This window comes from Zingiber officinale, chromosome 9B (assembly GCF_018446385.1).
Source record: "Zingiber officinale cultivar Zhangliang chromosome 9B, Zo_v1.1, whole genome shotgun sequence".
Lineage (NCBI taxonomy): Eukaryota > Viridiplantae > Streptophyta > Magnoliopsida > Zingiberales > Zingiberaceae > Zingiber > Zingiber officinale.
Window position 1 is genome coordinate 37618169 of NC_056003.1, and position 16469 is coordinate 37634637.

General features: G+C 37.3%; 2 protein-coding genes and 1 long non-coding RNA gene across 4 annotated transcripts; 2 read left to right on the top strand and 1 right to left on the bottom strand.

The window, feature by feature from the left end:
* Positions 1-2919: 2919 nt before the first annotated feature.
* On the top strand, positions 2920-6151 carry LOC122025753 (50S ribosomal protein L30-like). 2 transcript variants are annotated; one of them, XM_042584625.1, is made up of 3 exons: positions 2920-3192; positions 3276-3457; positions 5911-6151. In XM_042584625.1, the coding sequence occupies exons 1-2, from the start codon at positions 2995-2997 to the stop codon at positions 3420-3422; spliced, it is 345 nt and encodes a 114-aa protein (XP_042440559.1). In that variant the 5' UTR covers positions 2920-2994; the 3' UTR covers positions 3423-3457; positions 5911-6151. The 2 variants fall into 2 exon arrangements, with proteins under 2 accessions (XP_042440559.1, XP_042440558.1); XM_042584624.1 differs by having other exon boundaries at positions 5917-6151.
* Positions 6152-8080: 1929 nt separating this feature from the next.
* LOC122024541 lies at positions 8081-9910 on the bottom strand. The gene is made up of 2 exons (XR_006123456.1): positions 9680-9910; positions 8081-8394 (listed from the first exon to the last, which is right to left on the bottom strand). It is a non-coding gene; the product is annotated as an uncharacterized LOC122024541 (long non-coding RNA).
* Positions 9911-12286: 2376 nt separating this feature from the next.
* On the top strand, positions 12287-12706 carry LOC122022940 (cyclin-P4-1-like). The gene has a single exon (XM_042581042.1). The coding sequence runs from the start codon at positions 12287-12289 to the stop codon at positions 12704-12706; it is 420 nt and encodes a 139-aa protein (XP_042436976.1).
* The last annotated feature ends 3763 nt before the right edge of the window (positions 12707-16469 follow it).

Genomic DNA, 16469 nt, shown 5'->3' on the forward strand with positions numbered 1-16469 from the left:
AATGATAGCAGTCACCTTGAAGGTTTCACTCAGAATCATCCCTTCTGAGTGGATCTCATGCAAGATCACTTGAAGCTCCTGGACTTGGTTAATTATCATCTTGAAGTCAACAATTTTGTAGTCTAGGAATCGACCTACGATGAACTTCTTGGCCCCTGTATCCTCCATCTTATACTTCTTGTCTAGAGACTCCCACAACTCCTTAGCCGTTCTCTTCGTGCTATACAGTATATAGTGAGTCGACAAGACAGTTGAGAATGTAGTTTCAGCAAAGGAACTCAGAATAAGTTCATGTCTCTACTGCACTGATGGTTTGCCCATCAGCATCCTCAGCACGCTTAGGAGGGTCCTCGGTCAAGAACCGAGCCAGATTGAGTGTGGTTAAGTAGAAGAGCATCTTTTACTGTCATCTCTTGAAGTTTACTCCAGTGAACTTCTCTGGCTTTTCCCCATAGTTGATTGGTACAGTTCTAATCGGGGCAGAGGGGGTCTGCATATGTTGAGTCTGTTGCACCTCAATAATTGGTTCAGTAGCCATCTCAACAGAATCAAATCTGTTTCAAGATTGTTGAAAGAAACAATCTGTTGCCAGAGATTTACATGGTATTAGCTGAATTTAAATTACACTGAACTAAATTCGCTTATTTGTCAAGATGACCTGAGTTGACAATCTCAGGCTGCTAGTAGGAGCTGATTTATGCTAATTACTCAGTGCAGTCCGAGGGCCGAGTCCGAACTCTGAGTCCGAGCAGCAAAGTCCGAGCGGATTGAAGGGTCGGGCGGGTAAGCAGTAGTTTGGCCGACAGGTCGAGCGAGCAGTTAGGCCGAAGAGAGTGGCCGATCAAGCGAAGTAGGCAGACAAACCGAGCAAGTGGCCAATTGGGCGAAGCAGAAAGGCAGGTCGAGTGAGTGGCTGGTCGGGCGAAGCAAATAGGCTGAGCAAGCTGGTGTCGGTCGGGTGAATTGGTGTCGGCTGGGCAAAGATGCCGAGCAGGCCAGCGGAGAGGCCGACTGGGCAAGCGGACGTAGAGACCGAGTGAGCTGACCGACCAAGAGGCTGGCCGGGCTTTGACGTCGAGTGGGACCAGCAGAACAGAGCGAGAAGCAAACCGAGACCTACGATTGATGTAGTTTCCTTGAAACATATTCTCCCCCACCTCAGGCAGTGCTTCGAGGTTTACTCGAGTCGTCTGTTTCCCAGGATATAACGGTTAACCGTGATTTCACCAAGTACTGGTGGTTATGGCGAACTGAGTGGTACCCGACTGCTATCACGAGCACTCTGCCGAGCAAGAGTTGCACAGCAGAGGAAGAGGGAATATAGGTGGAGAGCTTCTGCTACTTTTCTGTGTGTATTTTACCTATGATCACAGCCTCCTTATATAGGGGTTCAGATCAATAGCAACGTTAATGATTGATTAATGATCATTTCGCTCGGTCATCTTCATTCTGCATTAATCTTACTTTAATGCATCCGTTACACAAGCAGCAAAAAGGTTTATGTGGCAAAATGTTGGTTGTTCTATTTGGACAAATTTTACCTCGACCCTGTCCGTATTCGGCGCACATAGGTCGTGCCCGCACACGAGTCAACATAGTTCAATGCAATCACGAGCACTCTGTAGAGCAGGAGTTGCACGACAGAGGAAGAGGGAATATAGGTGGAGAGCTTCTGCTACTTTTCGGTGTGTATTTTACCTATGATGGCAGCTTCCTTATATAGGAGTTCAGATCAACAGCAACGTTAATGATCGATTAATGATCATTACTCGCCGAACTGCGCGTTAGCGTTTCGCTCGGTCATATTCATTCTGTATTAATCTTACTTTAATGCATCCGTTACACAAGCAACAAAAATATTTATGTGGTAAAATGTTAGTTGTTCTACTTGGACAAATTTTACCCCGACCTATCCGCATTCGGCGCACACAGATCATGTCTGCACACGAGTCAACATGGTTCAATGTAATTTGGGTCCTGGATTTGCACCCCTGCATACCCACACATGAGAAAAAGTCTCTCCCCATGCATTTGTTCACATCATCAAAGCATGTGAATCAATATAAACCAACCAAGAAGCCTGAAAACTTCCAACGTGGGACTAAAGTATTATTTACAATGAAGTTTCTTTCTTCTTCTACCTTTTCTCCATTCACATCACTTATATCTAACAATATCTACTTCTCTCCATAAGTCTTACAATTCCTACTCCATGTATGCCATAAGTCCAATAAGCTACCAAGTGATGTCTTGCAACTACACCATTTAAACATTCAGTGAGATACCAATAATGGACTTTACTTCCAAAACATCTTCCTCCTACCTGTCAACACTAATCTCCATGGTTTGCTCCAAGTTAGTAACACAAGCTTCAATAATATCAACCTCTATTGTCCTTAGTCTTACTGCATCTGCCTTATGCATGTTGTTCCTCTAATGTATGAGATTCTTCGATGTCATTACTTCAAAGCACAACACGGAAATGCTCAACGATAAGAACCTATACCAACTATTATAGGATTATTTTTAGCATCATTCAACTATGTGACATTTAAATAATTTATCCACTCAAAATTATTAAATAAGTTGAACTTGCTAACGACTCGAATAAAAAAAAAAGAAAGCTAAGAGAGATGAGAAGGCTTGGAAAATTAATAAGTGAAGAGGGCTTTATATTTACGAGGATAATTACTTTTAGGCTTCATCCTCCCCAATTAATGGTTTTGATCAATTTAATTCAACGACTACATTTTTTTTTTTTATGATAAATAGATTTTAAAATAATATCTAAAATAATTTTAAGAAAGAATTATAAGCTATACTTATTGGCTTGGGCTGAAAATTATCAATAAAATTGGACCACGGCCCAAATACGATCTAAGCCTTTTTATTTCTATTTCCGGCCTCCTTTTCGACTACGTCAGTTTTGCCCTAGAAAGGCCTTCGCTGTTTCCATCGTCGCTTCTTCGTCGGCGGCGTAGAGAGGGATCGGAGATGAGCGGAAGCGCGTTCAATGCCTTCAAGGCGCGGGTGCCAATCGCGTGGAGTCCTCGCCTGTACATAACGTTGGTGCGCGGCCTCCCTGGCACCCGCCGCCTCCACCGTCGCACCCTGGACGCCATGCGCCTTCGCCGATGCCACCGAACCGTCATCCACCGCACAACCCCATCTCTCCTCGGCATGCTCAACCAGGTTCCGTCTCCCTTTCTTTCCTTTTTGAACACTTCCTGGATTCTCGACTTTCTTCTCATTTCTATTCATTGCTGACTGGCCAGGTGAAGAGATTGGTCGCCGTGGAGACGGAGGAAATGCACAACGCCAGGAAGCAGCAGGAGGCGGAGCAACGAGCTCTGCGCCCGCCGATCGTCGTCAGTCACTCTATTCCTGCGGCTTCCTCTTCTGCGGCCGAGTCGGCTAATTAGTTGTTCTTCTCATGGCTTGACAATGGATCGACTAGGTTAGCAAATTTATGTTGTTCGTCTCTTCTCTGTCCTCTCCTGTTGGAATTGAATAATTGAAACTCCATTGTTTAACTTTTTGTTTGGATGCAAACATTCTGAATGTTGCTATTGGCTGTGATTATTTTCAGTTAATTCAATTAAGAACTTACGAATCAGTGTAAGGTGATCTGGAATTTATCAAAAAGAATTGGGAAATCTTAAACTAGCGATTGTTCATTCAAAGTTTCAAGTTAAACGGATACAAAGATTTATTTATAACTTTAGAACTTCTCTAATACTGGTTAAGGATTAAACTGAGATGCTTTCATGTTATCCTCAAAAGTATGGTGGTGTTTGGTTCAGTTAGTTTTCTAAGGAAGAATCAGCTTGTATAAGGTTTTTGTAGTTTTCGTAATTTTTTTTGTATTAACTTAATTACTCTAACTCCAGATTTCAGATAAAATCATATTAGCTAGCATGCTTGTGTCTTCTCAATTTCCTGTCATGTCTGATTGGAAGCCTTGATTTATATGGGATCACAATTTTAACCTAAATTGTATTTATAATCATGGTTATTGTACTACATCACTATAATATGTGTGCTTCACTAAGTACTATCCATTGGATTTTTTTTTGATGTCACTATCTATAGTCACTAACACATTTACAGAATTATATTAGAGGAGAATTAAACTTAATGCACTGAAAGCTATTCTACACGTGTGCCAAATCTCTGAAACATAAACCGATCCTTAAGAAACTATTTGTTATCACTATCAGCTAGTAACATCATGAGGTTACAAATGATATACACCTGGAACTAGAGATGTATTACCTGATGTCTGTCAGATTACGCCTATTAAAGGAAATTGCATTATTCATTCGAAGGAATATGGCAATCTGAATAACCTACATAACTTAAGAAATCCTTCTTGGCATTGCCTACCAAGTTATAAAGATTTCCCAATCTTTTATCTAGTTTCAAGCACTAATTTGGTGTAATGAAGCAAGGATGAGAGGATTGCAAAAGGGAGTTTTCTTCATTCAATTTTTTTTTCTACTTTTCCAATGGTATTAAGGATGCTAGGATTGTTGTGTTCTTGTTCAACGCATACAGCTGAAATTTATTTCTACTTTATGCACCAATACAAGGGTTAATGGTCATATCTAACCTAAAACTTAACCATTCTAGCTTTTAAGAACGAACATCTATCAGGCCCCTGCTTTTAGAAATTCAATAAGTTGTTACCAACTGAGTTCATTAGGTCACAATAATACACAGCCAACTAAAATAGTAAACCAAGATTCAATCCCCTTTCCTTTACCTCCCCCACTCCGGGGTGCAATTGTGTTCTTCACTAACCCAAGCCTTTTAGGGCCATCAAAAGTGTTTGACAGCCCTAAATGTCAAAAAATCTTGTTTTAAGAAAAAGAATTAGAGATTTAGGTGACCGGATGCAATGATACCAATTTGACATGAATCTGAGCCCTTTAGGATGACCAAGCACACTTGTCTAAAAGCACTTGATGGTTCTAAAGTGTTCAAAAATGTGGGAGAAAAAAGGTATAAATAGGCTCAAGGAGCTAATAGGGTGCAATGGTCTCAATTTGGCATTTTAGGGCCATCAAAAACTTTTGGTAAGAAAGAATTAACACTTAGCTTCTTGCCATAGTTTGGGCGAGCAAAGAGCAGTTTGGTCAAGCAGAGGACCGAGGGTGTTTGGGAAAAGTTCACTTTTTGACAAAAACCCAAGTGTGATGTGCTCATTAGGTATTGGGAAATTGGGCGTGCCTTTTGATAAAATGTCATGCATTGGATCTAAAATGGCCAAACCTTCAAATTGAACAACATGCATTTGACTTCTAAAATGACTATGAGCCAAAACCATCAGTACATCATAAACAATCATCCTTTTACAAGAACACATTTTGAAGATAATGGCATTAACCAACTATAGATTTTACCCTTGATTAGGGCAAATTGTCAAAAAGTGAACAAGTTGGTATGAATCTGTTTTTTTTCACACATAAGGTAAAAAACCATCAATCCTCACATAATAATCAATTTAAACAATTAAAGATATTTTAGATTAACAAATCATAAGTTATTACCCCAATTGATATTAATGAATAAATTCAAGTGGACGTGCTACTTTGGCACGGTCTGTTTGACAATCAGGAGGATTTTCAGGAGAGACTTTGTTAGAGACTACTTTGACCTTCCATCAGAGGAGATAGGCTATGAGAGGCCACTTGGGTACCTTGTTCTGTTTGTTTTTCTGAATCAAGTTCTTAGGTATCCATTTGATAGTTTTTCAATTTTGGTTCACTTCCTTTAAAAAAAGGGTGCAAATCTGATTTGTGTTTTCATTACTTGCTCATCGCAAAAGATTTCTCTTAGTTAATACTAGTAATATTTTTCCTTTGCAACTGCACATCTGTCAATCATGTGTAACAATGGTGGTTCTAGTTTCAGGTCCTTATAAGCATATATGGGCGTTGCGCATGGCTACATTCAAGGACCAGTTTGTTACCTTTCAGTAAAGTGTTCAATTGTATTAGTATTTACTTATAATTGAAAGTATTCTTCCATGAGTGTTCTTGTTTTCGTATGTGCAAACGATCGTGCTAGATACAACCATACTTTGTCAATTTTTTCCGCGTTGAGCATTGAAGACTTAATACTAACTATTGTTGGAATGCTTGTCTTATGTGTTATTGCCCTGTTTACTATATTTAGCATTTGCGTCACTATTTTTCACAAGTTGACTATCTAAAGTGTGTAGAAATACAAGTAAAAGAAAACCATATCGGTTTTCTGGCTAATTTGTATAAAATTGGATCAATTTTTCATGACTTATTAAAAGCATCTATTTATATTTCTAAATAATTGAATTTTGAATGAAAGCATTCTCTCACATATTTTAACCCATTCATTAATAAATATGTTTTTTAAAAAAATTATTGTAAAATATAATTATAAATTGATTAGTTACATAACTTCTTTTACATTTTTATATGTTAACATTTTAAAAAATTATCTATCTTTTTATTCTGATTAACACTAATAATAGTTGTAGGCTTACAACATCTACCGTTATTGTCAATATTGATCAACATCATATTAGAGTAGTTATAATCTTGTAACTTAATATAGATCAAAACATCATATTAGAGTAGTTATAATCTCGTAACTTTAAATATATAGTGATAAGATGGGATGCACTTTTGATCATCAATAAAAAAAGAGGTTATTTCAAAAGATTCCAATGATCTCAGATAAAATTTAGAAAAAGTATATAAATATATATATATAATTTTATTTTGCAATCATTTTACCTAATTAATTGACTAATAAGATATATATATATATATATATATACAGAAATGTTATGCTGCGGTGTCTTATGTGCGGTTTTGCTGCGGTACTTGCCACGTCAGCGAGTCTTTATATCTGCACCTGCGAAGAAGAAGACAAAAAACAACGGCCTGGACCGATCAGGCTCCAACCTGATCGGTCTGGGAGTCTCCTGATCGGTCTGTGGACCGATCAGGCACTAGTCTGATCGGTCCCCAGACCGATCAACCAAGCAAAATCTGCCGAAAACGCTAGCAGACACAGCGCTGCCGATTCTGGACGCGATCCGGCCGGATCGCGACTGGATTCCGGCCAGATCGCGGCCAGAATCGGCAGCGCTGTGTCTGCTAGTGTTTTCGGCAGATTTTGCTTGGTTGATCGGTCTGGGGACCGATCAGACTAGGGCCTGATCGGTCCACAGACCGATCAGGTTGGAGCCTGATCGGTCCAGGCCGTTGTTTTTTGTTTTCTTCTTCGCAGGTGCAGATATAAAGACTCGCTGACGTGGCAAGTACTGTAACAACCACCCTCCTTACTACTACTCTGAGGGTGACCGCTACTTAATCTACTATCTACACATAACTGGTACTACCTACTCTAATACTAGAGATACTTTAAACTATTGGAAACATGCCTCTAAATGGCAGCATATAATTTCTTCAGACTTTTTTTTTTTTTTTTTTTTAATCTTTTCAGGGTCAGATATGCATTTATGTAAGACCACAAGCTAGCATAGCATACAGACATATATAGCTTATATACTTCTACTGCCCAATCAAATAAAACATGCCTACTGTACCTAAATAAGCATAGCTACTTGTCTACTTATCATATGTAGAACATGGCTCCATATCTATTAAAGAATGTAGTGATTCATTCTGAGATTTTAAAACTACGGTACTTAAGTTTCAAGACAACAACATAACAAGGAAAATTCTATATTGCATGCTGCATTTGTAATGGGAATAAAATTCCAGCAACTTTCAAATTTACTACTTGCATACTACTGGTTATGCATCAGATTTCTGCTATACTAAATTCGCATGCATTTACAACAGATTTTAAAGAGACTCAACTTCAGCAATTACCAGTCTGAATTAAAAACAACCAGTACCAAGAAACGTTTCAGCAATACAAGGTAACTAATTAATTTACTGAAATACAACCTGCTGATCATGGAGACAAGTCTTACTGCAGAAATTCCAAGCAGCACTTAACCATAACAAAAGAATCATTAAAACAAACCAAATACAGCAAATGAATCTATCTCTACCAGAAAGAGTTAAGATGAATCATACGGCAGATTCTTATTAAAGCAGAATTCACTTCACAAACTTGAAAACTAATCCAGAAATAAGGGGAAGAACATGTTCCCAGCATAAACAGTTAATCCAACTAAATGATAGGAAGATAACGAAGTTAGTAATGCAAGATAAATTCTACTCTAGCAGTAACAAAAACCCCAGCAGGCACGATTTCTAATTTCTTCTAGCAAGGTCCCAAGCTTCCATATCAGCCTCCCACACACACATCATCAACGTCTCCTTGTCGCCTTCTTCTACACCACTTTAGTTTTTCCTTTATTTTTATCCATACCTGCAGTAGGAGGAAAGGTAGTATCTATAAGCTAAAAGCTTAGTAAGTGCTTTCTACTCACAAAATCCGATACGGAATGCATAAGCATAAAAGAAAGCAGGGAAATACATGCTCAACATGAAAATAGCAAATAGAACTACATCATGCATCTCTAAAGGAAACAACAATTTAATTTGCTAAAATTTGCAACTTAGATAAAAGAACTTGTTCTATTTGTTTCCAAATTAATACTTGTATACTTTAAAAATAATATTCAACTTAACTTGGGCCCGGCATTGTACCACTTTGCGCGCCTTTCTTAATGAGAATTGAGGTAGCTAATCCCAAAACCATTAAGACACTTCTAGACCTTATGTCTAGGGGCAACTTGGAGCCCATCCCTTGGACATTGTGTCCGGTACATGCCTTTTAAAAGTAAAATACTTTTCTTTATATCTTTCTTTAAATACTTCTTCTGATAAAATGCCTTGGCATTTATTAGAGGCAATTTAAGCAACTCATTTAGCAGCTCAAACACATGCCACGTTCACATTAAGGGTTTAAGCAATTTAAGCATATCCCTGTTTCACATTAAGCTACAGAACTAACTCCAATACCAACTTTTCATACCTAACAGATGTAAAGGTAAGAATTCTAGAAATAACCCAAAAATATAGCCTCATGAGACATAGCTGAATCAACTCAATGTATATCACATCTCAAGTAATCAGTTTTCTACTGCGAAACTATCCATAACCAATTATGATCAATTTGCATGCTTTAACATGATTGAATTGCTAGGAAGACTAAAGTTCGAACCTACTGCATTCATCACTAAAACCAGTTTCTATTGAACTAAAATCTGCTTCCAATAGAAAACATCTGAGGATGATGGCATCCAAACAAAGCACTAATACATCAGCACTAGTATTTCTAATTCAGTACTAATACATGAGGTTAGCCAATTCTATCGACAATAATATTCCAGGTAATGCAAGATAGTATAATTCCAGTGGTAACACAACAGGCTTAAACTAGAATATATCTACTTAAACATGCTTGATGTGTAAGGTAAACACACCTAATTAACATGCTGTGGTATCAAGGGAAACCCTCAAACCTTCTGTTCGTGCACTAAATAAAACATCAAGGACTGAAACCAAAACTTAAACCTATTTGCCAGATCAAGGAACAAGATCTGAAACTACATACACTGAGGAAAAACGCTACTGTTGTTCATTTCACAACAACAAAACGCAAACGAAAACCCCGAAAGCTACTCCTACCGCAGGTGAGAAGCACTTACAATGGGTTCTTGGACTTACAACCGGAGAAAGAGACCTAGGGTTCGGATGAGGTGAAGGTTTCGGCGATCCCTTCCTATCCGCGTGTTCTCCTTGACGAGGAGACCACGAATCCGCGAACAACTCCCGGAAAGAAGTCCTCGCCGGCCGCCGGAAACGAGCCCTAGCGCCGTCGCCCCTTTTTCGCCCGAGAGGAGAAGGCGGCGTCGCGTGGTGAGGAGGGGAAAGTGATTTGCGGTTTTTAGGGTTCGGGAAGAAATTAACCTCCTTTAATAACTTGAGTGATCCGAATCTACCTATAACTCAAATATATTCGTTCACATACTTAGTTAACAAAACGAGCTCAGCTCGGTTGGTTGGCCGTTTGCTGCTTGGGCCAGAGAAGCTGGGTTCGAATCCCAGCCCTTCCATTTGGTTATTTTTTTTTTTTTTTTTTTTTTTTTTTTTTAACTTTCTCCACTCGGTAAAAATACCAAACGGACTCCAAAAATTGCATAAAAATACTCTAAAAATTCCTAAAAATCTCTAGAATATTTTAAAAGCAATTTCAAATATTTTTAAAGATATTCAGAACTCAAAATAGGGAAAATTGGGTCGTTATAAGTACCGCAGTAAAACCGCACATAAGGCACCGCAGCATAATATTTCTGTATATATATATATATATATAATTTTTTTTTGCAATCATTTTACCTAATTAATTGACTAATAAGATATATTTAGTTGCATTAATTAATCAAATAATCATGCCTTATCCTTACATCGTTATTGGGAGGACAATGAAATAATGAAGGGTAGGGAGAATTAACTCATCTCCCAATAGTTTTAATTGCAGGGCTCCACTCCATAATTACGTATCTCCATCACCATGAAATGCCAGTTAATTACACTTTTAATCTTTCTCTTAACCAGTGATCATGTACACGCAACAATTATAATATAATACATGAATGTTTTATAATATAATACATGAATACTAAAACAGAGTCATTAGTATAAAGTACCTATCTCAAGTGTCGCCCTTTACTCTGTAAGGGACTTTAAAAGGTTGCACATAGATTGGGTAAGGATGTGATAGTCCCATGTAATAGTGTAATGTAAGGGTGACGTTCGAAAATTCCAACAGTAAATTTCTATAACAGACCTTCCCTTATAAAAAATTAATTTAATATTATACTTGATCTTAGCCAAAAAACTGATAAAAGTATATTTTCTAACGTTGTCGGCCTAATGTATTTATAGAAGTTTCTCTACTCGCAGTATTGTTAATTCTATGAAGTAAGACTAAAGAGAACCATCACAATATATATTTTTTATATAGAACAACATAGAAAATTAATGATGAAAAAAAATTCAATAATACGTACAGTTGAGTCTCAAACTCTAGATCACTGATTTATTAATGTAAAAAATTTTCAATAATACATCGCAACTAAGTTTTGAATTTTAGATTCCTGATTGATATGTCTGTGGAAATTATTAATAAAATTTAAAATTATTTTTAGTGTGATAAAAAAGGACATTAATATAATTTAATTTTGGGTTTCACTAACTTAATTGATAGTTACTTAATAAATGATCTTGAATTTTTATAAAATAATAAGATTAAAAAAAAACATGGGCTAAGATGACGAGTTCAAATCCTCTGTCCCCAAATTTCTCTATCCCCGTGTCCCCTTGTCGATCAGATGGATCAGATTACATCTTAAGGATGCCTTGCACATCACGAGGATACTGCACACATCTTAAGGATACCATGATGCCATGAGATGTAATCTGGTCTGTTTGATCGGCAGGGGACACTGGGACAGAGAAATTTAGGGACAGAAGATTTGAACTGTAAGATGACAAGATGTTCTAGTGGTTTATAAGCATCAACTATTAGATTCTAAACTGGCTTTTTACTAAAAAAAGAGCGGTCATGTTTCTTTATTTATCAAAAGAAATACCTTAATTTTAAAACTACCAAAAAGAATATAAAAATAGTGTTATTTCCTTCTTACCTCTCCTGTCAACCTCCTAAATCTCACGTTATTTTTAAATGCATGAGCTTGATATGGAAAATATTAAGCTTAGGCTGAGCAGGGCTGTGCAAAAAAACCGACAAACCGAAAATCGGACCGGAACCGGTAGCTTACCGGTTCCGGTTTACCGGTTAACCGGTTAATCGGTTTTAATCGGTTCCGGTTAACCGGTTTTTACCGGTTTACCGGTTGATTCCCGGTTTTGGATTTTTTTTACCGGTTTAACCGGTAAACCGGTAAAACTAGGCACCAACCGGTTGACTTGGTTTTAATACAAGCCATGGAATACAAATTACATGGTAAATGAATCTAGTCTATAAAATGAAATCTGAGTATCTGACCAAATGGTGCTTCAAAATTCTTTCATATACCTTTCAATGGACTCGAGCTCAACCTGCAGAACTCTTCACAATCTTCTGGATAAACTTTGTTAAAGCACATACCTCTCTAAAAGTATAAATAAACTTGGTCCCATCTTGAAAGTTTTTATATAAATAAATTTTTGGACACGTCTACGTCTCCAATCTGTCCAACCGCCGCCGCCACCTGATCTGCAAAGAGTTAGCGGGAGCGAGATCTCCTGCCATGGCAGAGCAACCGGTTGCCGACGAACGGCTTGTCGTTCCGGCCATCGTCTCCGTCCTCTCAGCCATCCTCCTGTGGCTGGTGGAGCGCAACGACGCTGCCTCCGACGGCCAACGAGCTCCGTCGGCCTTCCAGGGCGTGCGGAAGCCGTCCATCTCGGTGCGCCACTACCTGGTGCGCATCTTCCGCTACGCCTACTGCAGCCCCTCCTTCTACGTCATCGCGTACATATACCTCGACAGCTTCGCCGACAGCCGCCAAGCCGTTGCCCTCGACTCCTTCAACGTCCACCGCCTCCTCATCATCAGCGTCCTCACCGCCGTCAAATTCATGGACGACATGTATGTATCTAAATGCCATCCTCCTCAAGAAACAGAGCAATTAGCTCTTGGAATTAACAATTGCATTACTCAATTATGATCCAAGCTTAGTGGTTCCTAATTCCTTTATTTACAATCTGCTGATTTAGTGTGCTTCAACTTGCTATCCCATTAATTGCGCTCTCTCTCTCTCTCTCCCCCTCTCTTTACACCTGCCAACTAACAATGAAGTGGATACATGTTTTTTTTTCCAAATGATGATCAATCAATTTGAAAAAATAAATTGTGTCAACAGAATGAGGCTTGAGACATACTTGCAGCCATTCGGCAGAATGTCCTTCTCATACATTGAAAATTGGCAAATTTGTTGGAATTGGTAGCTTTCTTTAGGTTCTATCTTCAAAGAACCAAGTAGAATACGTGTAGCAATATCTATTAAGTAGGTAAGAGTAATGTAACAGTATGAACTGGATATCAATCTACAACATTTAGTCGAGAACATGAGAAAATTTCTATATTAAGCCTTTTAATTAATGGTCTTTTGTTTGTTTTGTTATTTCATCAAAGGTCGGGAACTCTTAACTTTAGTTTTACCGGTTCTCGGTTGGAACCGGTTAACCGACCGGAACCGGTTCAACCGGAACCGGTAGAACCGGTAAGATACCGGTCGGTTAACCGGTTTTAAATAAATCATGGTAAACCGGAATTAACCGGAACCGATAAACCGGTAAACCGGTTAACCGACCGGTTGAACAGGCCTAGCTGAGCCTAATATAGAAAATATCAGGCCCATGTTGGGCCTGATATTGGACCATATCAGGTCCAGAGTATGTCTGATATGGGAAAATATCAAGTTTAACGGTGAGCTTGATATGAGAACATATCAATTCCTTTTTAATTCTAAAGAGAGAGATGATGCATTAGAAAATGGCTAGAGAGAGGATTTAGGAGGTTGGTGGGAGGGGTAGGAAGAGAATAACACTATTTTTGATGTTCTTTTTGATAGTTTTAAACTAAGGTGCTCTTTTGGGTAAATAAAAAAATATGATTACTTTTTTTGTAAAAAACCGTTCTAAATTACCGTATATTGTAAGTTATTTTTTCTAATAGGATGATAAATTTGAGACCGTGATTGTTGGATGATGAGATGTTCACATTTTCAAATTTATCTGACTGATGAGAAATTTCTATGAGGTCTAAGAATAATTAATTCGAAGAACTAGAAATTTGATTATAAAAAAAATTGAGAGAAAAAAAATAAATTAATCATACATATTCATAAAATATCTCTTTATTTCATTTTTAATTTAAAAAAATATGTTTTCTTGACCTTGTTTTGTTGTTTAATGTGATTTTTTTTAAAAATAAATGCATGCATTCATTTTGATGGCAATTTAGTAGAGGAATTATCAATGGTCTAGCAATTTAGTGGATGAATTATCTTGAAATGAATAGTCTTTGTTTTTTATCTGAGGTGTTCAAAATATTTTTAGCATATTCTAAGAATATTCGTAAGTGCCCATTGATCATCATAGCTAAATAATTATCACAAATCTTGTCCTGAATAGCTATAATATAAATTTAATTGAGTTTTAAACCCTAATGCAACCCCGCCATGGATGGAGTCAATTGAGTTCCAAAACATATTATATAATTATGAAAAAGAGAAATATTGGTTTTAAATAATAATAACACATAATTAACAAACCATAGTTGAATTCAAAGTAGACCATAAACTTACTCCTGGTGCTCTTGCAATTTTTTTTTCGTATTCGAGATTTTGAGTTGTTCACAATGTTAGTGCCATTGATTTCATGTTTGCAATGATTCGGTTAATATTTTGGTGTTTGTATTATGCTAGTGTAAATCATTTTTGCCCTTCTTTCATTGTTTGGAACTTTTGATTCAATTTTCGAATTATATGCTAATAAATTTGGTAAATTTTGTGTAGGAGTTGCATTTTCGAGAATTTGAGGTATAAATTCAAAAACTCCTAAATTTGGACACAAATTCTAATTTTTAAAAATTAGGATTGAAGATGAAAAATTAGGATTTGAATTAATTTTATTATGAATTATTGAGTTATATATTCACTTTTAATAACATGGAAGTATAATAAAAGAACATTTAAAATGTGTCCTAAATATTTATCTAGAGCATACATTAACTCAAAGTCAAAGTGAGTGATATTAATAAATATTTTATTAGAAGTACAGAATAGAAAGAGAGTAATTAGGGGATAATTTGATGATTAAAAAATAAAGTCACTATGAAAAATAAAGAATTGACTAAGGCTACCAATTTAGTTGAGTCGAATGAGAATTTAGAAGATTCTCAATATGAAAAAGTAAATTCGACTCTAAATTTAAAAGACTCTAGAAATTGGAATAACATATGTTAAAAATCGAGAGATTACTTAGTACGTAGAAATGAGTTCAAAAAGAATGAATGATTTTTTATTTCCTAAGGATAGTAATAACAGATGTTTTGATTCATCACATTAAATATGGATAATGACAAACAAATAAGTATTAGATAAAAGATAGCTTGTATATTCTATTTCATTGGATAGAATATAAATGATGAGTAGAAGTCTTAAATATCATGAAACTAGTAGAGACTATGAATTACAAGATTACTTGGGTTGAATTAGAAAAGAGGCTCAAAGAATCAAACAATTGATTGTAGTACACAACTTCAAATCAAGAAAAAGACAATATTTGAGATAACTGTTAACAAGAATAATCTCCATTGTGAAAACACTTATCAAAAATACTTTGGTCTTTCAAGGAGATGATGAGAAATTTTATATTGAGAACAATGAACTATTTTTGTAAGTGATAGAAATGGTTCCTGAGTTTGATCCAATGATGGAGGAGTATGTTCAACATTGTGAAGCAAGGGAATCTCAGTATACATATTTTAATACCAAAATTCAGAATGAATTGATAGAAATTTTCACAAACGAAGTGCAAAAGGCAATCATTGCAAAAGTTAAATATGTAAAATATTTTTTAGTAATACTTGATTGTACTCCGGATATGATTCATTAAGAACAAATGTCTCTAGTACTACGATGCTTGGATGATTCAAGAGACACCAAAAGTAGAAAAATATTAGATTGAGTTTTCAAAGGTGGATGATGTTAGGATCCTTTGGATGGCTAGAGAGGGGGGTGTGAATAGCCGACCCCAAATCTTCGTTTCTTTCTACAAGTTGACGTTAGCGCAGCGGAAAATAAAACAAAGAAACAAAGACAAGAAGATCAAACCTCAACACGCAGCGATGTAACGAGGTTCGGAGATAAACTCCTACTCCTCGGCGTGTCCGTAAGGTAGATGAAGCCTATCAATCCGTCGGTGGATGAGTCCCCGGAGAACCGGCTAATATATATACTCCTTCTGGGTGGAGAAACCTCGCCACAATCTTTCTTGCACCAGCAAGAATAGGAGTACAAGAATACACAAGAAGAAGCAACAATATGAATGTAAAAAACAAACAATCTTGCCTTCTCGTCGGCTGTTGATGAAGCAGCAACTTCACGGGCCAAATACAGCAGCAACTGTTGGAGACCCCAGCCGAGGAAGCTCACGCGAAGCTTCAGCTAAGAAGAGCTCAGCAAAGCTCAGCAACAGCAAGCTCTTACAGAAGCAAGAGGTAGCAGCTGAGGAGAGGAAGAAGAAGTAGTAGTGCTGTAGAAGCCCTCGATCTCCTTTTATAACCTGCACTGCAAAGAAGACAGCGAAGAAGACGGAGATAGCCGTTGTCACTCATAACGGCTATACTTGGACCGATCAGGCTCCACCCTGATCGGTCCGAGGCCTCCCTGATCGGTCTTGGGGACCGATCAGGACCTATGCTGA

Excerpts from the sequence above, each read along its gene's own strand:
- LOC122025753 (XM_042584625.1), top strand. The coding sequence starts at position 2,995 with ATGAGCGGAAGCGCGTTCAATGCCTTCAAGGCGCGGGTGCCAATCGCG. Across the intron at positions 3,193-3,275 it reads TCCTCGGCATGCTCAACCAG|GTGAAGAGATTGGTCGCCGT; the intron begins GTTCCGTCTCCC and ends CTGACTGGCCAG.
- LOC122022940 (XM_042581042.1), top strand. The coding sequence starts at position 12,287 with ATGGCAGAGCAACCGGTTGCCGACGAACGGCTTGTCGTTCCGGCCATC.